Source organism: Lissotriton vulgaris, chromosome 2_1 (genome assembly GCF_964263255.1).
Source record: "Lissotriton vulgaris chromosome 2_1, aLisVul1.2, whole genome shotgun sequence".
Lineage (NCBI taxonomy): Eukaryota > Metazoa > Chordata > Amphibia > Caudata > Salamandridae > Lissotriton > Lissotriton vulgaris.
This window is the reverse complement of record NC_141687.1, coordinates 1568044429-1568071758: the sequence shown is the minus strand read 5'-3', so window position 1 is coordinate 1568071758 and position 27330 is coordinate 1568044429. Positions and strand designations below refer to the sequence as shown.

At 47.1% G+C, this 27330-nt stretch overlaps 1 protein-coding gene across 1 annotated transcript in view; it reads right to left on the bottom strand.

The window, feature by feature from the left end:
- Positions 1-27330, bottom strand: part of THSD7B (thrombospondin type 1 domain containing 7B) — a 1756834-nt gene that overhangs the window by 929350 nt on the left and 800154 nt on the right. The window contains exon 10 of the mRNA XM_086957451.1: positions 21359-21491. Coding sequence (XP_086813577.1) covers positions 21359-21491 — 133 coding nt within the window. The remainder of the gene's footprint in view (positions 1-21358; positions 21492-27330) is intronic.

Sequence of the window (27330 nt, the reverse complement as noted above, 5' to 3'; positions counted from 1 at the left end):
CTTCCAGGAATTTGGCTTTGGCATTTCTTAACTGGAGCTTATATTCTAGTAAGGTACCTTTGTAGGTGGCCCTGTCTTGCTCTGAATACCCTTTCCTCCATGTGCGTTCTGCTTGTTTACAGCGTAGCTTCGCCTGACCGAGTTCCTCGGTGAACCAGCCATTGGTCCCTCTGGATCTGTCCTTCAGTTTCCGTAAGGGTGCTACCTCGTTCAAGGTTATTAAGATTTGCTGACAGAGAGCATCATAGCTCTCACCTACGCTGTTCTTTAACTCAAATGTTCGGGCCAGGAACATAGGTTGCTTAATCTCCTTTAACAGGCGAGTCCATGATCGATTGAATGTAGTACTCCCCGAACTAACAGGTTTTGATAGGGCCGGTTGAGCTATAGTAAAGAGGATCAGTGAGTGGTCGGTCCAACATTGGGTTAGAATGTCCTTCACTGAGATTAATACATTATCCGCAAACACCAAGTCCAGTGTATGCCCCTTCGTGTGGGTGGGGGAGAGGACAAGTTGTTCAAGTTGAATGTTCCTACACGCTTGGCATCCTTGGAAGTATCAAAATCCATGGATGTTGCTTGGGAACACCCACTGCAATGCCCGTAGAACAACTATATAGCTCAGAGCAAGGCAACACAGAGATTTTCACTGCCTTGCCTTACTCTGTTTGTATGAGGCCATTCAAAGCCACCAAAAGTGGCTTTTTGTGGCCTCATCAATATGATTTTGTAATCTGAGGCGTTGGAGCACCACAACTTATGCTCCAGCAGCCCAAAGGGGTTTGTAAATATGCATCACCATGGTGGCATTGCCGTCATGGAACGGCATGCGGTATTTGAAGGTGGGGGCCCATTGTGGGCCCCCAGGGAGTTGAGGGAGTGGGGTGTGCACATGGGGGTTACCTATGGTACCCCCACCTGCATTTGCATGTACAACGTGGAAGGCACCACGCAGTGCCTGCCACGTTGTGCATACAAATGCACAAAATGCATTTTTTACATAGAGGCGGGTGCTGCTGAACGCACCGCCTGCCACAATGTAAAAAATGCTGGATGCACCTGCAAGTGTGGCGGGTGCATCCTAATATGCATCCCTGAACCGCCGCACATATGGCTGGTGTTCCCTTTTGCCGTTACAGTGGCAGTCTGGTTTTGTCAGCCTGCCATCATAATAGACACCTAAATTGGAAACTCTCTGGCTTAGTGCATGACCTGTATGCAGCACAGCTCAGAGACAGGGAGCAATGTTTGCCTCTCATCGTTTTCCAGCTTTGCTGCCTGCAGTTTGAGTGCAAATTTGGAGAATCTGTACTTAAGTGTATGCACTGTATCGAGGGTATTGTCTTAAAAGCAGGTTCAAAGCTTTCCTCTGTAGGTCATGACATGGCCTGCATTCTTCATGTGGCAGAAATGTTACAAAATACATTTTAAAGATGATTTTCCTTGTGAATAGGTATTATGGTCCTTGGCAACTGGCACTATGTTCTATGGACATACTTAGGTTCACTCCATGAAAGTCTCATCTTATTGAAATGTGAATATTTGTTATTATGGTGGGCAGAAATGTCAAAACAGAGAGAGACTGCAAAAAGTTATTAGTCTCAACTAGTACGGCTAGAGGAGTGTTTTTTTCTTCCTACTCAATAGTCAGTTTCATCTGGCTCTCCATTGGAGCACCAGGTTGAAATGGTTCTGCTCATGGGGGGCGGGGATACGAAGTGTATCCCCTAGTTAGGGTGCATGGAGGCATCCAAACTACTTATTTCAGGAGTCTTTTTGGCCATATCCACAGGACATGGAACACTCAATTCTCAATCCCCAAAAATTAGGACATGCTTGAATACATTTGACTGGTGTGTGCCTTTCCATCACCATCCTTGCAATATGAAATTGACATTCAAGTCTGATTTTGGATGAGGTAAAGTCCTCTGGCAGACCTGGTAAAATGCCTCAGTAAATTCAAGGTTAGTTGATGACATTTGTTGTGATCATAGCAAGGACGTTGATTCACAAAAATGCTAGAAGTAATGGAAGTAACATCGCATGTCGTTTGGCCCTGGGACATCATGGGAGGAGACATCGCATGATATTTAGCCTTCATGACATCACAGAAATTGGTATCCTGCAACATTAGGCCCAGATTTAGCCAAAGGAAATTACATTTAGGAAGTGGATTATAAAAATAAGTTTGGACAGACTGACACAAGTACTCATCATTCCTTCCTTGCAGTTAGGGCCATAAGTCCACGATGCAAGTGTTACAAACATGGCTGTTATTTATTGCCACCTGGTGAAAAGATTGAAAAATCACCTGTTACCTTCTCCACTCTTAAAACAGCCAATACAAGATGAAGTCTCTACAGAGTATTTATGACTTTATAACTTAACCCCATTTGATTATTAAAGCAGACAGGAGTAGAATTACCCTTCTATAAAAATACATAAAGCATTTTATGCAGCGTCCTATTGAAATACCAGCTTTTGGCATATCAAACATATAAACAACATGAACAAATAGCCTGTATTATCCTCTGAGAAAGGTAGCCACCACAGATGCACTCCAGTTCAGCGACTCCAGAGTCTGCAAGACAAAGTTATGCTTGGGGAGCCTAGAACATAGGAAGCATTAAAGATTGTGTTGCTAAGCAACATCTGACTTGATTGGACATACCGAAACAGTTTAATGTGTCAAACGTCAGAAAAAACCTAAAGCTGTTTTTTATTTTCAAACATGATAATAGTGCTGCCTTTGCAAACTGAGGCCAGAGGTTACAAGAGCAGTGTCAGGGGTGGCAAATGTCTAACAAGTGTTGGAACTGTAACTCTGGTGACCCCTAGATACAATAATGATCTATGGTTCATAATTTGAATAACAGCAAGGTTAACCCAGCCTTCAGAAGCTGGTATATTGAGGACTATTAATCTGGTGAATAGCAACACCTGTTATTTACGCCACCTAAGCACTGCAGAAATGTGTTATGAGGCGCTTAGTACAAGAATATGTTAATATCATTCAAATTTACTTGCCCAGTGGATCTGAGCTGGCAGGGGAACACACCCTTTGGACATCACAGCACAGCCTGTAGTCCTAGTTGACAATGGCCTGTACTTATTGGCAAGTCGCTCTGTATATTTGCTTTAGTTAGATGCATATTCTGAGTTTATGAGCCGCATCCCAGTTTGGTTTACAAAACTGAATATTGGTCTGCTTCACTATTACTGCATCAATTCTTAACGGCTTTTAGAACACCGTTCTTTTATGCCTCCTTGCTTCTCAAGTTCAAGACAATACCTCGTACTGTGTTATCTCTTTCCAATCCAATCTCCTTCGGCCCGTCTCGGCAGGGTTCTATTTTTGGTCCAATATTGTACAGCAATGACCTCAGGCCCCATCAGGCCCTTTCTGACTGAATTATTTTGCTTCATCTGCTCTAATTCTGCCAACGTTATTTGAAATATTCTCAAATGAACATCTCAGGCAGACCTTTAATGTAAAATAACCATGTGGTGTTACTAGGTTAACTAAAGGAAGGTTTTTTTTATGTTGTTGAGTGGCGTAATCAATCAATCAATCAATCAATCAATCAATCAATCAATGCATTTGTAAAGAGCGCAACATACCCGTGAGGGTCCCAAGGCACTGGGGGGGGGGGGGCTCCTACTGATCGAAGAGCAAGGTCTTGAGAAGTCTTCTGAAGCCCAGCAGGTCCTGGGTCTGTCGTAGGCTGGTAGGGAGAGCGTTCCAGGTCTTGGCGGTGAGGTAGGAGAAGGATCTGCCGCCGGTGGTGGTTTTCCAGATACGAGGAACTGTGGTGAAGGCGAGGGTGGCAGAGCGGAGGTTGCGGGTGGGGGTGTGGAAGCTGAGTCGGTTGTTGAGTTATGTTGGTCCGGTGTTGTGTAGTGCTTTGTGTGCGTGGGTGAGGAGTTTGAAGGTGGTTCTCTTGTTGACGGGGAGCCAGTCTGAGTAGAGGGCGTTCCCGTAGTCGAGTCTGCCGGTGATGAGGGCCTGGGTGACGGTTTTTCTCATGTCGGGAGGGATCCATTTGAAGATCCTGCGGAGCATACGGAGGGTGTTGAAGCAGGACGCGGAGACGGCGTTGACTTGCTTGGTCATGGAGAGGGTGGATTCGAGGATGAACCCCAGGTTGCGTGCGTGGTCGGTGGGTTCCGGGGCTGTGCCTAGCGATGTGGGCCACCAGGAGTTGTCCCAGGCTGATGGGGTGGGTCCAAGGATGAGGACCTCCATCTTGGCTGAATTCAGCTTCAGTCTGCTGTCCTTCATCCAGTCGGCGATGGCCTTTATTCCTCTGTGAAGGTTGGCTTTGGCGGTGTGGGGGTCTTCGGTGAGGGATATTATCAGCGGGGTGTCGTCGGCATAGGAGATGATGTTGAGGTTGTGCTGTCGTGCGACATGGGCGAGAGGTGCCATGTAGATGTTGAACAGCATCGGGCTAGGGGAGGATCCTTGTGGGATGCAGCAGATGATCTCAGTGGTTTTTGAGCAGAAGGGTGGGAGGCGGACGCTCTAGGTTCTGCCGGAGAGGAAGGATGTTGTCCAGGCCAGGGCTTCTCTTGAATTCCGGCGTCATGGGGCGTGCTGATAGGGTGCGGTGGCAGACTGTGTTGAAGGCAGCTGACAGGTCCAGGAGGATGAGGGCGGCTGTTTCTCCTTTGTCCATCAGGATCCTGATGTCGTTGGTGGCGGCGATGAGGGCAGTCTCGGTGCTGTGGTTGCTGCAGAAGCCGGATTGGGAGGGGTCCAGGATGTTGTTGTCATCGAGGTAGCGGGTTAGCTGTTTGTTGACAATCTTCTCTGTCACTTTTGCCGGGAACGGAAGCAGGGAGATGGGCAGGAAGTTCTTGAGGTCCTTGGGGTCCTCCTTGGGTTTCTTCAGAAGGGCGTTGATCTCGGCGTATTTCCAGCTTTCCAGGAAAGATGCTGTCTCAAAGGAGATGTTGATTGTTTTCCGGAGGTGTGGTGCAATGGTTGTGCTGGCAATGTTGAAAACGTGGTGAGGGCACGGGTCGGATGGGGATCCGGAGAGGATGGAGTTCATGGTTTTGATGGTGTCTTCGTCGCTGGCTCTGGACCAGGCAGTCAGGCGACTGGTGTGGGTGTAGGTTGTGGGGATGGTGTTCTTGGTGGTGGGTGCGGGGGTGTCACAGTTGAAGCTGTCGTGGATGTCGGTGATCTTGCGGTGAAAGAAGGTGGCCAGGGAGTCGCACAGGTCTTGTGATGGTGGAATGTCATTGGTGTTGGAGCTGGGGTTGGAAAGTTCTTTCACAATGCTGAAGAGCTCTTTGATGTTGTGTGCGTTGTTGTCTAGGCGGTCCTTGAAGGCGGTCCTTTTGGCGGTCCTGATGAGTTGGTGGTGTCTGCGGGTGGCGTTCTTGTGGGCTGTGAGGCTGTCTGGTGATCGGTCGCGGAGCCATTTCTTCTACAGCTTCCGACAGGTGTGCTTGGAGGTCCCAAGGTCTTCGGTGAACCAGTCGGCTTTCTTGTTGGTGTGGTTGGTTGTGGAGATCTTGAGAGGGGCGAGGGTGTTGGGTAATGTGCTGCTTGCTCAGTCAAAAGAGTCAAATGGCACTATACAGTGATTCCCAATCTCTGCGTCGGGGCACCCCAGTGTACCATAAAAACTAGCCATGGGCACGCAAACAGATGCACGCATAGCACACAGTTTGGTTTGGGATCACTGTTTAGGGGGTTGAACTGACTCAGGAGCCTGCATACCGGAGCAGGGAGGGATGTGTTTACATGGACCCACACAACAGACAAAAATACATTCGGTTTTTTAAATGTCAAAGCACCTCCATCCAAATCATCCCACAAATGTGAGAATTAGAACAACAATGAGGCATTATTCACTATTGTGCACAGATTGAAATCCAACTTTAGAATGTTGACTTTGAGAGCCTGTTTTCGGGCTCCAGGGTAACATGCAGAGTAGAGGCCTGGGGGCAGGGCAGGTCTTTGTCTACCTCAGCCTTTATAATCCTAAAGCTATGTGAACTGTCAACAGTGACAATATTTCCGGAATGTCACATATCAACCTCAGACTGAAAGGCAGTCTGCACCCGACCAGAAATAAATTACATGTCTTAGGAACAAGCGCCAAATCTACAGATCTATCTACCTGCAACAGCCAGACGAGCACAGTGAGAAAGTCACTGATGTAGTTACATGAATCAGCCAATGAAGCTTCTGAGGATCTTCTCAACCCGTCCCCAACTCAAAAGGCACAAAGAGATCTTCCCAATTACAAACACTTACTCAAAGGGTTTTCATTTGCAGGGTAGATAAAGACATATTCACTTTTTTCTCCAGCGCCTAATTTCTACAGGAAAGTGCTGGTGTTAATAAATCTCAGCATGCCAAGTGCCAAGGCTGCGTAGTCCTGATTCTACCTCACGCCTCTTTAATTAAATAACAGGCATCCTCTACCTCTTTATCCCACTTTTGGATGTTCCTGCTTTTTACTTAGTGATAATTTTTCTTCTTTCTCTTCTTCCACCTTTTTTTGCTTTGTTTTTCCCTCTCATGCTCTAAGGAATGTCGTTGAGTTAAAATAGGAGCCGGCCTGCAAAAATGCAAGCCAGTGGACCCTGACAGCAGCCATCAGCTCAAATTAAACACCAGGCACATGTGCAGCCCAGGGATAAAATTAAGCATTTTCTAAACCAGAGAGACTCTTGCAAAAAAACAGACAAATATGCCCTGTACCAATTTGCCTGTTGGTCCAAAATAGGGCTTAAAATGAAGAAAACAACAACTCAGGTATGAAAATCACAAATGGGTCTGAACCTGTTCACAGCAGAAAACAGGCAAATGTTTTTTCCACAAAAACTATACTTTGCCAGAGAGGTGACACAGGTTCAACCTTAGATGGCCTGCCCCCTGTGACAAATGAAAGATCAAATTGTAAACACAACACTAAACCATCAAAGGGACAATATGTCATTGGGACACCGTTTTCCTGTTTCCATGTTTTACTTTTACATGTCCTCTTCAGGTGTGTTAGCCCCACTGGCTCTAAATAAACCAAGACTACAACTCACAGAGTCCACCTAGTTTAATTTAAACCCAGAAGTGGAAAGTAGTGTTCCGGTGACATGGAGTCATCTATGATGATTGAGTCACTCTTATCATCTTACATCACCACTCCATGCTTGGAAGACTGATTCACCCACATGCTGAGACGTTCTGATTGGCTTAAGTTCTCCGGGTGAAGCACTAGCGATCTAAGGTGGCCCAAGTTGAGAGCTTTTTTCAAAGGTACTGTATATTTAATGAATAGCTATTTTCATTGATGTTTCTTGATTTAATATGTTCAGGTACATAACTACCGAAGTTTGCTTTTGTGTGACATTTTCATGTCTTCAGGCATTTTGAGGTAATATCAATATTTGATATGCTGCGCCAGGGCACGAGGTATTCCAGACAACAAAAGGGAGACCCAAAAAGGGAGGGGACTAATGTTTGATTGATTGTTTTGATTGTGTGGTTAGATTTGAGAGGAGGGAGAGGCTCTGTATGCTGTGATGCAATGCATAGTTACAGAGCGCTAAATAATGACAAGAAAAAGATAGATTCTAGCCTGGCTTTTACAAAAGCACAGAATATTTTGAAACCTTGCTTCTTGACAGGAAAACTGCTTTTAAATATGTTCTGGTAGAATTTAGAGTAAAATCAAGTTCATTTTCTTGATCTGGGAGACCTCTGTCATGTTTAACAGCAACCAGGCTTGACTTTTTTGACATCACTTTGCACTCTGCGTCATGTGTTTTTACTGGTGTAGTATACCATTATGGCATCAGTGAGGATGAAATGTCAGTTTGTCATTAACACTATATATATGGCCATCCCTACTAATGTATGTGGAGCATATTTCAGTTAAATCAAATAAGAGTTTGTGTTTTGTATAACATGCACCCTGAACAAACTTTAGTCATGGCGCTTTTAAATTAGTTGGCGAAGAAAAATGGGAGTGTGAAGTAACTTTATTTGCCTAAAATGTCTCTGTCTTGTTAATAGCAGGTACAGGAGATCCCATAGAGGAAGTGCTCTAATTACATCTCTTCAACTCAAATTGAGACTTCCATACATGTTCTTCGTTCAAATTCCAGTTTCTACTCAGATGTCCTGTATTCAGTGTTTTTATGTCTTTAAGAACTATACTAAGGGGGGGCGTGGCTAAGATGGCGGCCCGAACGGACGCGTTCTCGGAGGCTCCCCGGCCCTAAGCCCCTAATTTCTGTTAAATAGCGGGTTATCTCCCCTTTCCCCCCGACTGATCGACGCCTCAAAGCCAGCCGAAACACCCGGTGCCGCAAAGGAGTTGATTTGGTGGGCGCTGCTGGCGGAAAACGGCGCGGGCGAGATTCGGCCTCCGGAGGCGCGAAGCTGAGGGAGAGCAGCGAAGGGTGGCCGGTGCCTGCGGTGCTCCCCTGGCTTCAGCGGCCGCAGGAGCGGGCCAGGCGAGGGTTGACGGCGAGGAGAGGTGGAGGATCGGTGTCGGCCCCTGGACCGAGGGCCGAGTGAGAGCCGAGACGGGCGTCTGGGGAAAGGCCGAGCAGCGCTACACCCAGGAGCCGAGGGGGAAGGCGTACCTCCACAGCAACTGAGCCCCCGGCTTCGGGCCTAGTCCGGGCCCGGAGCGAAAGGAAGTGTGCTCACCGAAAGAAGTGGCCCGGCGACAGAGAAGGTGGCAGCGACCCCCCCCCGTGACTGGCGGCTCCTCCGGTAAGGTGTGGAGGGAGGCACAGCGGGAAGGCGGAGGAGCACTGGAGAAGGCCGGGCCCAAGCAGGAGACCCCTGAACGCGTGCAGGGCGCAACACTGGGACCGCTGCAACCAGACTTCATGCTCTGCCGGCGATAGGCCCCGGGACTGTGATTGAGTGGGGGCTGAGGTAGAGACTAGAGGGGACGAGCGGGCGGCCGCGCCACCTGGCTCCCCGGCCTCGGACCTGGTCCCAGTGCGACACTTAAAGCACTCATCGGGCGGCCCACGAGAGCCCTATGGGCAGTATCCCCTAAAGGAGAGAGCGGGAAAGGCACGACAGCTCGCCAGGTGCGGGAGGAAGCCGGGGTTGGTGCGACGGTCCCACCGCCCGTGTTCACCAGGAAGGCCCCCTCCAGAGGCCCGCGATGGTTAGACCCAACACGGCGGGTTCTGGTGCTGCGGACGCTGTCCCCGGGAGTTGGTGGGCAGACGGCGGGGAGTGCTGAAACTCACATCGGATCTGGACTACGTGGGGATCCCCCCCCCTGAACTGCTCAGCAACCTCCGACGCCCGGAGCGTGCTTTGGCGAACCGGACTGAGTGTGCCCTCCCTGGGGCGGCCGACGCAGTTGGACCGGAGCTACCTGCAGCTTTTTGCAGCAAAGGAGCAGGGACTCCGGACCCCCGAGCCTGGAAGCCCGACACAGGTAGAGGACCCGGCTCCCTCTCCTCCGCCGCCCCTGCCTGATCACCGAAATGGCCAACGCGGGGCGCAAAGGCAACCGTACCATATCGGACTTGCTCCACAAAAACGCCGCAAAGACGGGAAAGCCTCGGCGCAGTCGCCCCCAAGACACCGGTTGCCGCCTCGAGCACGGACGACGACTCTGCACCTATCACAAAGGCCTTCTTGGCCTCCCTCTTCAACACCCTGAGAGATGACTTTCAGACTTTGAAACAGGAGCTTGCGGGGGAGCAGAAGGAACTGCGCAGAGACGTGGATGGCTTGGGAGAGCGGGTGGCGGCGATGGAAGAGGCAGATCAGACCCGCAGCATGGAAGTGGAACGGCTACAACAGGAGATTATACGCCTACAGGATCAGCAAGTGGATCTCCAGGCCCACTAGGAGGATCTTGAGAACCGTTCCCGACGGAAAAACATCAGAGTCCGTTGAGTTCCATTGAAATCGGAAGGGAACAGCGTCACAATGTACCTACAGGACCTTTTCTGGGAGATCCTTGGGGAACCCGGCAAATTTGACATCCGAATTGACCGCGCTCACAGGGTCGGCCCAGCGCGCCGGGCACTGGCCCCCCATCTGGATACACTGGCCTTTCTCCCGGACTTCCTTCTGAAAGAACGTATCTTGAGGGAGGCCCGAGTGCGACAGCCGGTTATCTTCCGAGGAGACCAAGTGGCCCTCTTTCAGGATCTCTCCGCCATCACTTTGAAAAAAAGACGCTCCTTCAAGGTGGCAACTGACTTCCTGAGAGACAAAGGCGTGCCCTACACCTGGGGCCACCCGTTCCACCTCATCTTCAAGTGGAAGGGATCTCTACATCAGCTTCGTTCCCTCCAGGACACTTGTGCCGTGCTAGACATTGACCCACCGGAGGACGCGGCCACGAGCGAGACCCCCCAACTCGAATCTACGGACGGAGCAAGCCAGAGGTCCAGGGGCAGCGGGCAGACAGTGCGGAGACGACGTTCCCCTAAATCCTTCCGGAAGCCGGACCCTCTCCTGGCCGCCCAGGAACGAGAAGCGGCAGTGCAGGAGGTGGCGGACAATACAGCCGCTAAACAGTGATGTGTCAGACACAGGGGATTGTCCTCATTAGCCTCCCTCACCGGGAGGGAGGGGTCGGGGGCAGAAGAGTCGGCCGCCACCATGCCCTCACTTTCTATGATGAACTACGGACCTGGACTCTGTCCCGATAGGCCCGAGACTTTGGGAGTTGTTTTGGGGGGTAGTTCAGGGGGGGGGATGTGGGGAGGGGTTGGGAGTTGGGGGAGGAGTGGGCTGGGGGGGAGTCAGTTGGGAAAGTTGGGATCAAGGGGGGAGGAGGCATCAGGACCCTCCCGGTGTGGTACAATAGAGTCGGGACGGACCGACATGGGGACCTGGCAGACCCCGGGAAGGCCGAAACTGCTGCGCGACTCACACAACTCCCATGAATGGCTAGCTCTACGCTGAAGATTGTCACCTTGAATGTGAAGGGGCTTAATAACCCCGTTAAACGCAGGGCTGTCCTGTCCTTCTTAGAAAACTCAGGAGCCGAAATGTGTCTGCTCCAGGAAACTCACTTGCTCTCCAAAGATTGGCACAGGATGTGCTCAAGGGCCTTCCCGCTCCAGCACTACTCCTCAACCCTAGAGAAGAAAGCGGGGGTGGCCTTACTAGTGGCACGTCATTTTAAGGGGACAGTTGGGGACAAGGTGGCTGAAATTAAGGGGAGATTCCTAGACCACACCATCCATATCGGTGGGCTGGAAATGGTGTAGGCTCCCTTTATGCTCCGAACACCAGGCAAGAACCATTCCTCAAGGGGGCACTGGCGGACGCACTGCAACCTAACAATACTGGTGGGGGGAGACACAAACCTAGTGATGGACCCCAACATTGACAGGTCTGGCCATCGACAGGGGTTTTCCGGGGCGATCACACAGGAGGGGAGCCAATGGTTGTTGGAGGAGGGGTTTGTGGACCTGTGGCGCAAACACCATCCCTTCACCCCGGGATACACTTTCTACTCCCACGTACACCGCACTTTCGCACGCATCTACCACTTTTTCGGTAACGTGGATGTGATTCCCTTGATAGAGGATGTGGAGGTGCTCCCGGCGGCGTTGTCTGACCACGATGCGCTCATGCTGCACATGCAAGCCCCTAGAGTCACACAAAGGAAAGGCAGATGGCGCCTCAATGATGCCCTCCTGCAACATGAGGGGGTGACGCAGTGGCTCCAAGACTGCATCAAAGAATATCTGCAGACCAACGACACCCCGGAGGTTTCCCAGGCTGCGGTGTGGGGGGCGCTTAAGGCGGTAGTGAGGGGGGAACTGATTTCTGTAGCCGCGGCGGAAGCCAAGGAACGGAGGGATAAAAGGCAATCCTTGTCCGCACAAGCGCTTGATCTTGAGCAAGCTCATAGTCGGACCGGGGCTCCCAGGATCTGGAGGCAGCTTAAGGTGGTCAGGGCCCAACTCGCCAGCTTAGATCTAGATAGGGCGGAATACGCAGCCCTACGGCTGCGCCACACCTACTATGTGGGTGACAATAAGACAGGGCGCCTGCTGGCGAGTTGCCTCAAAGCAAAGACCCTGCGGGCGAAAGTCCCCTCCATCCGTACCCATGATGGGAAAGTCGTCCGAGAAGATGACCAAATAGCAGAAGCCTTCCACGAGTTTTATGCCTCGCTGTATACGGCGGAGCCACCGGACGGGCTGATTTCCGCAGACTCTTATCTCCGGGACACAGAGATAACACCCCTGGATGAACCCACTAGGGCCTCCCTCGAGGCTCCCATCAGAACCGAGGAGGTCATCTCCGCGATAGCGCCTCTCAATTCTCTAAAGGCCCCATGCCCGGATGGCTTTTCGGCGAGCTTCTACAAGGCTTTCTGCCCCCAAGTCACACCGGTATTAACCAGACTTTTCAATTCCTTCCAGGGCAGAGGCTCCATCCCTCAGGACATGTTGAAAGCTGACATCGTGGTCATCCCCAAGCCAGGCAAAGACCCATCCCAATGCAAGCATATAGACCCATCTCCCTACTCAACATCGACCTAAAACTGTTCACAAGCGTGCTGGCAGCAAGACTGGGCCCGTGCCTACCGGGAATCATTGAACCGGACCAAGCGGGATTTATCCCCAAAAGACAGTGGGCGGACAATACCAAGCGCCTACTTCATGTCATTGATAAAACCCACTACAATGACTCTGACGCGGTCCTACTGTCAGTAGATACAGAAAAGGTGTTCGACAGGGTAGACTGGGGTTATCTGGACGCCGTCCTGGCGCGCTTTGGGTTCGGAGACCGGTTCCGCACATGGGTCGCTAGCTGCTACGCCGCCCCGCAGGCCAGGATCACAGTCAATGGGGTACGCTCGAGACCTCTAGACATCGGAAGGGGAACCAGGCAAGGGTGTCCTCTTTCACCCCTGCTATTCGCTCTGTATATCGAACCACTAGCCAAGCAGATCCGAGACAACGGGTCCATTACAGGCGTTCGGTTCGGTGGAGAACCGCAGACCATAAGTCTATACGCAGACGACGTCCTGGCGGCCCTGGAGAACCCCTCGACGTCGGTACCGGCTTTCCTTTCGGAGATAGAGAGCTTCGGGAATGTATCGGGGTTCAAGATGAACGTGGAGAAATCCCTAATCCTGCCTCTGGGTCGGAACGCAAAAGCTGCGCGGCGCGGCCATCAGAAATACGGGGGCCTTCAAGTCCAGATGTCCATACCCTACCAGGGCATCTCCCTAACCCTGAGCACGACCCAAACGGTCGAGCGGAACTATACGGCTCTACTAGCTGCCCTGAAGGGGGACCTGGCGAGATGGCGTCGTCAACCGCTTTCCTGGTTGGGACGAGTGGCAGCGATAAAAATGACCCTACTACCAAAGGTCTTGTACTTGTTCCAGACCACTCCGGTAACTCCCCCAATTGGCATGCTCAAACAATTGCAGGACTCCATCACACACTTTGTGTGAGCTGGTAAGCGCCCGCGTTTGCGAAGGGACCTGAACACACGGACCACAGCGGAAGGCGATCTTGGGGTCCCTGACTTGCTTCGCTACTTCCACGTGTCACAACTGCGCTACCTCCTGGAATGGAGCAGGCCCGAATCGGAGAAGCAGTGGTTATTTCAAGACCGAGCTATGGGTCAGATGTCCCTATGGAAAGTCCCATTCCTGGGCCGAAAAGACAGGCCCTCGTACCTCAGGAAATCGCCCATCACGAGAACGGTAATGCAGGTAAGGGACAAGGTAGCAGTTCCGAAGGGCCTTACCACATTCCCGTCCCCGATGTCCCCTCTGTTTGGAAACCCAGCGTTCCCTCCGGGATTGACCCCCGGGTCGTTTTCGCAGTGGCGGGAGTCAGAATGCAAGGCAGCTGGCGACCTCTTCGACCCCGCGGCCTTCATGCAGATATGCCCTTTACAAGACTACTACACACTCCCACGGATCCAACGCTTCCAATACTTCCAGATCAGACACTGGCTCACAGAAAAGGATGTGGTACCCCACGTGAGCAGACCCCTAACAGAATACGAAAAATGGCTCCACACGAAAACAACTGACAGACACGCAATCACTGACCTCTACCTGATGCTCAGTCCACCTCCCCCTGCTGCACGATCGGCGGGACAGAATAGATGGGAACACGAATTAGGATGCTCCCTCACAGATAAGGAATGGCAGGACATATACTTCAGGGCCCACCATACCGCCCGTAATGTAGCCAGTAAGGAGGCGGCGGTGAAAATAGCATACTATTGGCACCTTACACTGGCGCGGCTCCATCAAAGCAACCCGCGTAGGGACCCTAAGTGCTGGAGGGGTTGCGGACAGCAGGGGACACTCACTCACATCCTTTGGGAATGCACAGAGGTCCAGGAGTACTGGGAGGAAGTGCTCAGGAGCTTTGACACACACTTTGACACGGAAATTCTCCGGTTTCCGGCATACACGCTCCTTGGCCTTCCCAACGCTATCACATTCCCTCTTAAATTGATCAGGGGGAGACAGATGGGGCAAGCGATGGGGCAGCCACCCAACACATCCTATCTCTTTGGGGCACCCCTAGGAAGCCTACCCACACAGGATGGCTCCACCGCCTGTGGTATATTATGGGAATGGAGAAGATACAGGCCTCCCTTACCCAAACACAGGACACATTCCTCGATACATGGCAGCCCCTTGTCTCTCTCCTATCAGAGGAATTCAATGAAATCACCTGCCCAAAATACCTCAGGGTGCTCCGGCTTCCAGACGACTTCCGGGGGGAAACCCGATCACTCAACTGATTGTTGCCTATCCTGCAGGCCTTATGAGAACTGATATCACCGCACTTACCACACCGGGGAAGGGGGAACATGGGTGGGATACGGGTGGGAGCGGGGAGGGGGAGGGATGGTTGGATGTTCATGGGATCGGATCAGAGCTTTACTTCGCCTACAGGGCCTCCCCAGCACTCAAGGACGCATTCTACGCAGCACCAATGGACCCCGCCAATTGGGAAGGGTGGTCGCATGCTCGCCCGTATTGTTGATATGTCCTATGTCTGTCTTGTCAAAACTTCAATAAAAGAATCAAAACAAGAACTACACTAAGGAGGAAAAGAGGCCCTGTCCGGGGTGCCAGGCCCAGCTCCTTTTAGGGTCACTAGTTCCATGGGGCAATGGCAAAGTCAGGGTATATATTCAACTGGAGCCATCTGCCAGTCTTGCCCATCTCTAGTTGGGAGGAAGCTCACACTGCTAGTTTTGTACAGCACCGTTAGTTCACAAATAGAAAGAAGATAACACTGCTGGGGTCCTACAGCACTGGGAGCAGGGCATGAAACTCACAGTGCTATAGTGACAGTACTAACAGGGCACTGCTGGTAACAAGCTCTCACTGCTGAGTCCTATATCAACGACATGATGTTTGAGGAACCGAACATTCCTGGGAAGCTATTGGGTACACTTAAGGGAGAGGTCACTGTCGCAGTCTTAGCACTCACAGGGCCCTATTGGGGAAAGGTCATATCACTTGAAAGTGTCCTCTGCTCCGGGCATTCTACACCACAAGCAATGCCTGCCCCTTATTCAGAACTAGATGCTCAGTCCCACAAGGGGCTGTTATTTGACAAGAAAAAGAAGCAGTAACTAGTCCAAACTTGAATCAGTGGCATGAACCAACACCAATTTAGACCCCAACTTTCACATAACACGTTACTTGTATTCACCTTTGAGACCACCCTCAGTCTCAAGGACTGTACTGTCAAGGAACGAAAGACAGCCTGGTACCATCAGACTAGCGACAATAATGTGCAAAAAGAAAGACATTTGATGTCAGATGCTGACCTTCTCAATGCACCCAGACTCTAAAACAACATTCCTGTGTGCATCGAGGCCTTCCAAACCCTGCTCAGGAATGAGGTAAAGACTCTTCTTTAGAGAGCACTGCATCACACTGGAGTAACAGTTCACTTATTCGACAACCTGTGTTCCTTCAATCAGTCGCTGACAGTGCATGGGGCTCCGCAGTGACTAGGATAGGATTACATCTATAATTATCACACCTTTATCTGCTTCATCCCAATTAATTTCAGGGAGAAAGTGGAAGTACTCCTGAGGCCAGGCTTTCAACCCTCCAAAAGAAAGTAACAATGGGGAGTCGTGGCCAAGGGTCAATATAGGTCAACGGAGCCACAGCACAAAAAGCTTTGGAACCAACTGCACTATGAGGTTTAAAAATACGCTACTCTGAAGTGCTACTGTCAATAAACCACTGTCATTCAACAACACAAATATGTTTTTAAGTGGCACTGTTTCTAAACTGAATAAATATCAGGTGGAAGGTGATGCCACAATTTTGCTACCTGTGGAGGAAAAACATGTTCCCTAATCTGCTAGTTTCTATCTCCGAATATGGACCAACGCCTTGTTGCTTAATCTCAAATTCTAGGTCGGCAGGTATTTCTTAAAGCTCTGTGTCAAAAAAATAGGTTGTTTATTAAACCCTGTGGTTTTAATCATGCAATGCACTTTAAAATGCATGTGGTTTTCTACAGAGAGTGAGTGAAGAGAGCGTCTTGCTGTATAGGTGTGGTTGGACCACTGCCTTTCAGCCAAGGGCCTCACTTGTACATTTTGTACTCTTCACTCTCTCTTACAGATTTCTATAACACTTGGATAGCTGTTTGCAAAGTGCAGATGAGATAAAGAAACTTATAATATAATATAACGTAATATAATATAATATAATATAATATAATATAATAGAATAGAATATAATAGAATATAATATAATATAGTATAATTATTTTAGGAACCATAAACATATTCATGAATGAGAGCCTGCAATGTTTTAGGTTTTAGGTCTTTAAATAATAAATGATCTTCACCAAAAAAACTGAAGGGAAGTCAAAAATTCCAGCAGAGTAGAAGGGCTATGAAAAGCCTATAGTTAAACTTCTGAAGCAATTGCTATGTACCATGTTCAGTGAGAGTGTGTGTGTGCACATGTGTGTGTTGGTGTGTTTGTGCTTGTGTGTGGGCACACATGTGGGAAGAAATTCAGGAGGCGTTGTGTGAACAAATCTGAAACCATTTTTGATTTGCATCATAACTTTCATTGTTCTTTCTCTCAAATGTTTGTGAACTTTTACACAAAGTATTAGCTAGTTAGCAGATGTATGTAGTGTGGGTTATTACCCATGAGGGTATCCAGGAAATGTCCATGGACACAGGAAATGGCTCATTTTGATCCAACATTCAATACAGACATTTTTGTGGATCCCAGGCCAGTAAGTTTGGGTGAGATTCTTCCCCAACATAGTGGACATACAAATGCACAAATATATATTGCAGCTAATGCAAGCCGAAGTTTGTCACAGACTGAACAAGCTTACTCGCAACCTAAGAAAGAAAGCCTGCCTATTGTATAGGCTTGCACACGTTCATGTGTTTCTGTATCAGAATCATATTTGCTTGTTACTGATCAAGAAGCACTGCTCGCTATTTTTTGCAATCCAAAGGCCAAGATGCCCCTCCACATTGAGGGGTGGGGGCTGAGACTCCAAGGGTATGACTACATCATTGTTCACCGCCTGGGAAAATGTCAAAGCCCTGCTGCTGATTACTTTTCTTGAGTGTCCATACAGTGTCAGGGAACCCCCTTCCAAAGTGGTTGAGGCCTACATTAACTTTATTGTGAGATCCAGAACTCCTGCATCTGTGTCCGTGGAGCAGATAAATGTTGCTACCAATGCAAACAGGAATATGCTCATCCTCAAAGACATTATTATGCATCAATCATGGAGAACACATGCTTGACCTCTTGATAACAATGGTGTATGTCAGAAATTCAAGAATTATCTTGCGATGGTCGTGAATTGTCATTCCTGAAAGTCTACAACAGCAAGTCATTGAAGTGGCACGTTAGGGACATTGTGGTATTGTCACTACAAAGTGAGCCCTCTAGAACTGTGTTTGGTTCCCTCATCTTGATGAGTGTGTTGAAAGAGAGTACCAGGCTTGCCATTTGTGTAATTGTTTATCTCCCAAAATAACACAGCGTCCTTGGAACATGTCAGATTTTCCAAAATACGTCTGGTAGAAAATTGCAGTTGACTTCTTTGGAAATCCTGAAAATGGCCATTACCTCATGGTAATTGCAGATGAGTACTCCTGGTTTTCACTGCTGGAAGACCTTTCATCAATCACTCATGATCGAGTATATGAAAGATTAAAAAACATATTTTCAACCTGGAGTGTTCCATCTATTCTAAAATCTGAAAATAGCCCACCATTGAGAATTCAAAGACTTTCTTTCTGATTTGTATATCAAGCATTCAAAAAAATCACACCTCTATGCCTGCAGACTGATGGCATTATTGAACGTTTTATGAGCACTCTTAAGAAGGCCGTCCAGCGAAGTGCCCTAGAGGGACTTGAGCTCAAGTTAGTTCTTCATTCTACTCTTTGTGCCTACAGATCTATCCCCATTCTAAAACCAGTGAAAGCCCAGTCACCCTGAATGTTTGGGAGAGCTAAGGGTACTAGGTTGCCCCAGTGGACAACTGAAAGAACTATTGATACTCAGAAAGTTCGACTCACTGATTCATCTCACAAGTCCAGAATGAAGACTTTTGCAGACAAGTGCTGATGTGGCCACTTTGTTCCAAAAGAGGATCGCGCACTTGTCAAGCAGCGGCGTAAACGGAAATAAGATCCTCCATTCAAGGCAGATCAATTGCAAGTTGTGACTAATAAAAAACACACATGGTGACTGCTCACAGTCTTGGAATGCCCATTATGAGGGATTTCTCACGTTTCAAGACAATGACTCACAGTCTGTCAGTTCCAGACATCTGGAGTGAGATTCTGTCATCAGAGGCCAAGGAGAGCTCCGGGACAGCCTCAGTGGCTAGCTCACAAGTGCCTGCTGGAGTTTTTTCTCTTGTCTCTCTTCAGCCTCACACCACAAGATCTGAAAGGGTGGTTTGAGGGCCTCGAAGATTCATTGAAGAACTATGATGCGTATATGTTTTGTTCGTATATATTTTTTTACCAATGGGGAAGATATGGTGTCCTGTGTACTATAGAGCGAAGGACCCCTATGGTCACTAATGGACTCCATAGTCTAGTGACGTAAGTGATTGGGTGTGGGTAATAACATTAATGACTCAGTCCATTTCAGTTAATGGTTACACTTTAGAGAAGACATGTAATACCAAGTTCTGTGTGTGGTCGTGATTCATTTACATGCTACAGGACTGGGAGGGATGCTATACAAGGGTAGGAAAATAGTGCCAGGGATCGCCAGAGGCAAGCACGGGGCAGCAGCTGCCTCCGCTGCAAACCCCATTTTATATCCAGGTAAGCTATATCTAAGATGGTGTTCAATATATGATCACATGTGACGCATTTATACCTTGCTGAATGACACCAGTCTGTCAATCTTCATATATAAGACTGATGTAAGCTTGTCCTGAAAATCTTTGTAAATTGTAATATTACATCTGAACCCTGAGTGAAGCCAAGTTCGTGTGAACAACTGCCTGCATGCTAAAGAGAGACTTGAACAAGTGGCTACTGACCTGCAACATAAGGACTGAGAGCCAGAGGGTTTAAAACCTAACCGAGGAAGATGACCTCTTCTCCTCACAAATTATCAATTTGGATTGTAGTACATTGGGAAAATACCTATGCAGTGAGCACTGAAGGTGACCTGAAATTGCAGGAACAATTTGGTTTAGGAACCACACGAAGTTAATGGAGAACAACTGCAACTGTAAAATGTCATCCAGCTGCTCCCACTTCTTCACATACCCTGTAATTCACCCTTCAAATTAGTAATTTAAGATGTCACAATTTCAAACGTGTTTTACTCTGGCAGACTGCAATTTGGCTGGTTTTACTTTGATTGCAGCAATCCAGATATCGATGTTTCTTGATGCGCAAAAGAAAGTTGTGACAAACGCATTCAGAACAGTCTAGTCACAGCAGAGTTCTGAGGTACTGCAGGACCAGAGATGTGTTAATCAGCATTCTATAAACTGATGTGCAGCTCGAATATGAATTTACCTTGAAAAAAGGGAAAAAAACAATAGATGTTTGGCAAAAAATAAACAGTTGGCTTATTTAAATGCAGTGGCCTGGAGAGTAGGCAACAGTCGGGGGCTAAAGACTGTCTCAGAGCACATTGGTTTCAGCCAGCATAAAGTATCATAAAACGATTTGTATATTCCTTTAAAGACAGAAATCTGGGCCTAGTCACGAGATAATAACTCTGTTTGCAAAAGGGCAGATGGGCCTCGACCTTGTGTGGACACAATGCAGGGTCAGTGGGTATGTGTCCAGATGTCCAGCATGGGGAGCAAGTTATCACTGCCTGTAGTGTGCATGCTGTGTTCTGATTGGCTGTGTGTTTCTAACTTAGCGTGGCATCTGATTTTATGATGTTTTTGATAGTGCACACCCCACTTAGCAAACATGTTTTATTAGAGCCAATCTCTGAGACATTTGTGATGTTGCTGCCTATCTGGAGGATCGATCTGGGCTTTCCTGTTCACACACTTGTCTAAGGGATACATATCCCCCCCCACCTATGATCTGCCAATCAGTTGCTTCAGGGCAGGTTGTAGGGCCTGCCTAACCACGTATCTCTGACTCGGGTTGAGGGGAAGGTAATATCGGGGGAATTCAACAAAGGAGATGCAAGTTTGTTATTATACATACATATATCATTGTGTACACCAACATCAGATTTATTATTATTAACAGATGGATGCATTTATGTATGCAGTTGCTTGTGTGTGTCTGGGAGTGTCTGCTTGTGCCTCTCTATCTGGCTGTATGTTGAATATCCCTTGTTTACAATATCTAGTTTTGTAAGGAGAAGGAAAGTCATGGATTTACACCACATCTCTTAATGTGGCTGCAACAGGGCAGGGACACACAAAAGGCCTTATTATGAGGACTCCCGGTAATCCTGATGGGAACAGTAACCATAGTTTTAATCTGTGCCATTTCACATAGAGCAGTTGGTCACTGAAAGCATTGAAACAATGGAGGAAGAGGGGAATACCTCAATGGGGTTGATGCTGTAATGTTGATTCGTGCACTTTATTTCCCAAAACGTGTAATGACCATTATTTCACTACCCCCAGATTTACCTGGACCCAGACAATTGTAATTCTGGTGGCAGGAAAATAAAGGTGACTTTTATTGAGCACCAACATATTTTCCCCCTTTTCAACAGTCTGTGATGAAATAAGTTAAGAGTACATGTTTGAGCTTGGGTCTGAAACAAACTTAACTGAAAACTATATATCACTATAAGTCCAAAGTTTGACACTGTCTCAGTCTGTAAAGGGAAACTGGTAGTGTGGGAATTAATTACAAGCAGTTTAGCTACTGTACCTGTATGTTGGGCAAAAGACAAAGTTTTCACATTCTCGTTCTTCAAATAAAGTGTCTGGGCATTCCAGACCCCCATTCTCAGCGTGTTCAATAATGATCCTGTATCGTGACTGTTTCACTGATGTGACATTGTCTGAAAAATAGAAAGAGCAGAGTTATCAACTAGCAACAAGAGGCGTGTGGATGAAATGGAATTGTATAAATCGTTCCACAAACATGCAGCTTCCAATATGATTGCTTGTAGTAGATTATAGTGGCAAAGACACGACTACCTGGCATGGAGGTCTCATTGACACATAGGGTCAGGTGTATGAACATTTAGAATAGTGATTTCCAAATAGTGACCTTTTTCTGAATTGCTATTTAGTAATCCCTATTCTCAATGTATGAATGTATGAATGTATTATTTTTAAATTAGGAATTCCTTGTGGGTGACAAATTAACCTACATCATAAATAATATTGAGGTTGATTGTAATTTGTGTACCATTAGAAATGGCAGACATCACCGGGATGGTGGACTGCTTTTAAATAAAGATTTTTTTATTTTAAAGGAATCCATTTTCCGTATAAAAAAATTAGAAAACTAACAAGCATTGACTACGTCAAAAGGTCTGGCTTTTAAGGAATGTTGTATATAAATGTGATGCATTACATGTAAATAGCATAGAAATTGATATGTATTTTGTGGAAGCAAAGAACTGTACAATAATATAGGTAAGATGAAACAGTCAGGTGTTTGTTACACTCCAAGGCCAGAGCCAAACATCCATGTGGAATAATAACTGCCCTACTCCCATTGGTGCTTTAGCCAGAGAAAGACACTATCAATTATCTAGGTATCTTAAACTCTTTAATGCATTGCAGTGTCATGTGTGTGTCCCTGAAGGTTTCAGCTCAGGCTGAACAAACAGATCATAGCTGTGTGGAGGGCAATGACATGTTTGTGGAAGCACACAAGTTCTGCCTATCAAAACATGTACTCCTGACTCCCAACATGTGTGTGGAGCCAAAGCCCCTTTATTGTGATACTCACATAACAGTCTGGCAACATCAGCGCTGTCAAGCTAGACCATAAAAATTTACAATTCAACTTTAATTTTTTAGAAGAAGGTTTTGGTCCGGTGGGCCACTGTCTACTATTAAAAATATATTTTTTTAACATTCTCAAAGGGGAAGGTGTTCCTTAAGGACCTTCCCTCGTTTATTATTGGCTTACCACCTCCTTTGTTATTGTTTTGCGACTGGAATGAAACTACAAAACTTTGATACATACCATAAGGAATCGCTGTTTGGAAGGGACACCTTAAACTCGCCCCTTCCAAACAGCTATCCCTTATGTTTTTCTAAACTCATTTAGCGAATCAGTAACATGTTACCAAATCGGTATATGGATTTAGTATATTTGTACAAGCCATTTAGCGGTTGCAAATCCTGTGATTAGACAAACCACATGCTTTGCAAGCACTATATATATGTATGCATTTGGCCCAGAGTCCTAAAAATTATTTGATTATTAAAAAGGCTTCAACCAGGCACGTAGGCTCTGATCTTAGATGTGATATAGGCAGGGGCCGTGCCAGCAAGCGACATAAAGATCAGGCAGCCCATCTTAAATACAGACCGTTCAAATATAGGGAGCCAATAGAGAGACTTTAACAGAGGGGTAATGTGATGTGACTTCGGAAGCCTATAGATGAGGCGAGCTGCTTGGTTTTGAATGAGCTGTAGGCGGCGGCGCTCGTACGCGGGAATGCCAACGTACAGGGCGTTGCCATAATCTAGGCAGGAAAGAATTATCGCCAGCATAATAAGTTTAAGGGCTTCAACTGAGAAGTAGCGGAAGATTTTGCGGATAGTTATGAGGGATAAGAAACAGGATGGGACAACCGAGCTAATCTGGGCGCGCATGGAGAGGTCTTGATTTTGATACCCAGATGCATGATACCTTGTCATTCCTTGTCATTTGTGTTGATGGCCAAACATTACTCACCACGAACTGGACTACTGTGGAGGTGTAGTTACCTTCACGTCCATAAGCCGCCATTTTCATGACCTTTTTGGCACGTGCATGCTACCCACAGTGCTACAAACAAGGCACAGACCCACCACCTCTGTACCATGCCCGTAAATATATCTTAGTTACTAGAACCATATAGTTGCCACCAAGTGCTTAGTATGAGTTTAACTAATCACTATGAGCCACACTAGACACAGTTCTGAGAACGGACTCCTCCCTTTTTTCCAGGTGATCGCAAAGGCGGCACTGCCACTCAAGATCTTCACACCGGCTGGTGTTGAAGATTACGCTTAAGAACAACAGGTACGCACATGGCTAATTGATATCTAAAAAGTTAAACTTTATTGCGTGATTAAAAAAACCTTTGCAAGTTACAGGATTTAAAAAAATATATCAAAGTATACATGTAAAAGAGAATGTAAGTTTGTGTCCAATATAGAGAAAGGTGGCAAATGGAACTTGCCAAGTTGTTATGCTGATGGAGGTTCACAGATTTAGGTCCCCTCACAAAGTTTTTTTGCTGCTTGATCCAAAAACCTTACCACGGCACAGTTTAATTTGGTGTTCCGAGGATCAAAGCAGGCCAAAAATGCTGCTCTGTACGATCTAATCATGTTTTTATTCCAGAGTTTCCTTAAAATGGACCGTCTTTCATTCAGCAGGTTTGAACAGAGGCATAGGATGTGTATTATGTCTTCTTTGTGATTCCCACAAAGTCAACAGTGTTCCTGACCGGGATCTCTTTTCCATTTTGGTGAGTGGACCAACAAGTTAACTTCCATTTTAAAAAACTTAGTTTTGTTCATGCAGTGAATGGTAGGGTTAGGTACTGCTGTGGGATCAGCTGGACATAAGATTGCAAGGTCCTCCATCCGTTACTTCTTTTTGCTAGACGAGCCTTGTCTTCCACTGAAGAGAGCTTTTTTGTACTTATTTTTACTAGCCGTTTGAATTCATTTTGGCTTACTTGCATGCTCCAAAGATCTTTCAGGCATAACGTTCTTAAACCTCTTTCCCAATATTCATGCCCTGCTTGCCATAGGTTCGTATAAAGACAAGCCCATAGATGTTGAGCTAGGCTGCCTTCCTTCAATGACTTCAATTTGTGACAGCACATTAGAAAACTCATGGCTCTGGCAAGTGATTGATTGCAGATACCCAGATGCAGCCTGATTTGGGCCGGTGATGTCTGAGTTGGTAGCTTGAACACTGTTCTGTAGATTTTTGTAATAATGATATCCAATTGGCCACTGTCTGATCCTTTTAGGACCTCGCTACCGTAGGTTGTTGTGGGAATAATTTTTGCCTGCGCGACCTGCATTGTTGGAGCGAATGTTGGGCCAAGTAGTTTCTTGTGTATGGAACTAATTGCAAAAGCAAGTGCAGCACCCTTCTTTTTTTGTTCTTCTAGATGAGTTTTGTATCTGCCATTGTTATTAAAAAGGACACCAAGGTACTTATGGCAGTTGGATTCAGCAATGCTTTCCCGGTTCTTAGCCTTTCCTGGACGTACCGCCAACATTTTTGTCTTTTTGCTGTTAATCTGGAGCTCATTCTTGTTTGAATATTCAGAGGTAGCATCCATGAGTCTTTGCAGGCCGCTCTTTGTTTTACTAAGAAGGACCACATCATCAGCATGTAGAAGGTTTGACAACTAGAAACCAGCTACTTTGGGAGCATGGGAATTTACCTTGTTTAAGGCTTCAGGAAGGTCGGATAGGAACAAATTGAAAAGTATGGGGGCCAGGACACATCCTTGTTTTAGACCTTTTGTCGTCGGAATTGGGCGTGATAGTCTAGAGCCATCCCCAATCTTGATCCTGACCCATGTGTCCTGATGTAGAAGCTGTATGGCCCTTAAAATATAATTTGGGATGTTTAGTCTATACAGCTTCTGCCAGAGCTTGGCTCTGTTCACATTGTCAAAGGCGGCTTTGTAATCAATGAATCCCATATAGAGTGGGCAAGAACTAAACTCCGCCTGATCAATCAAGCAGGAGAGGGTCATAAGATTTACAGAGGTGCTAGTATTGCTTGTAAAGCCGGTTTGATTCGGAGGAATTATGAAATGGTCATCAGCCCATGCCCTAAGTGAGTGTCTAATTTATATCAGAAACTAGGGCTTACATCCATTGGGCCTAGCACATACCTGAGTATCACAGGTTGTCCTACCCTCTTGCATTCCTGATGAAGACCTGCCATTGATGCTCATAATAAGCGAATTTATCTAGGGTCGAAACGTCGACGTTCTGTTTTGGCATCAGTCCACACGGAGACCCGACGAAACAAAGAAATAAGCTACATTGTTTGAGAGTACTGTATCTGAATGTGGACACACTGTCATGTAATGTTCCGTCTTTATGTCTGACCTTTGTGTACACTTAACTTATTGAAGTTCAGCACTTTGTCACCAGTCACTCACTCACCCAATGTGTATTCAGTTCATGTGTTATGTTTTTTGTTTGGACAGCATTGATAAAACCGTGAATTAATTCATCACAAGGTTAAAGACAACAAATTTACCTATATAACTCTTGTGGTCAGTGTGTGTTTCTCCTATATCCTCATGGGATATAGCTGTGTTTAAGTATTCAATACTTTTCTCAATTTCATTGGGATTCCCAACAGAACCATAGTTTTTGGGTTAATTACCTCACCCAGGTTCTGAGGTTCATGGGTTACCCCATTACTTCTAATGGAAATACCCTAAGGCATCCCAGCGCTAGCGGCAGAAAGAGTAGGCATATGGAAAAGCTACCAGTTGGCATTCTGAAATAGCCAGCTTTTGAGACATTTTCGAAAAGTGAGGTGGAAAGTCTGTGAGTGCAAATGCAGGGGGAGGGAGTTCCACAGCCTAGCAGTATTGTATGAAAAGGAACGTCCCCCACTTCGCATACTTTGGATTTTAGGGATGGTAGCTAGCATTAGCTTTGTAGTGCGGAGGTTTTTTGTCGGCCAGTATGCCACAATAAGAGGCTGGTTAATGAGTGGGCCTTTACCCTTGAGGGTCTTGTGTGCAGTACATAGGGCTTTAAATTTGACCCTCTTCTCTATGGGAAGCCAATGTAAGGACTTTAGGCAGGGCATGGCTGACTGCTTCCTGGACGACCCCGACAGTAGTCAGTTGGCACAGGTCTGTGCCACTTGTAGCTTCCTTAAGGTGGACTTAGGTGTTCCTAGGTACAGTGAGTTGCTGTAGTCCAGGCACGAGAGAACTAAGGCCTGGACCATAATTCTCCTTGCCCCCCATGGGAAGTAGGGGGAGGAGTTTCCGCAGCATTCTAATGATGTCGCGACAGACACCTGCTACTTCCACTGCTTGCTGGTTGAATTTGAGTGACTTGTCGAGCCACATGCCCAAGATTTTTATTTTGCACTTGGTTACTGGAGGGGGTACCAGACATGTTTTATTTTTTATTTTTTAGCCATGATACTTTGAGCTCCTTGTTGAGTGCATTTCCTAGATACATAATTTTGGTTGTGCCTCCATTACGTTTGAGACATGATTGTTACATCCAGGTGGCTACCTTCTGCAGTACTCCTCTGCACGCCGACAGTTGGCACCTGTGATGACCAACAACACAAGACCTGCAATTCGTGCTACAGCCACACCAGCCCACGAAAAGGTATAGCAATGACAGTGCATGGTGCTTGGCCATTTCTTTGCACTACAGTGATGACTCTCTGCAATCCCTGACCTATTCTTTGTGCTACAGCGAAGACTGTCCTTGATGCTCAGCCTCCTCCTGCCAGCCTGCTTCACCACAAATGGAAGTCTTTGCACCAGACTTAAAAGTTAACTTTTCAACAGGTATAACCTAGTCCCTGAATCCAATCTGTGGTCCATCGTGGTTGGCCTGGACTTGTGACTTTTCCCCGGTCTAGCATGACCAGATCTTTTGATTATTTTTTTATCATTCCACTGCACATGGTATAATTGTTTTTACTAAAAT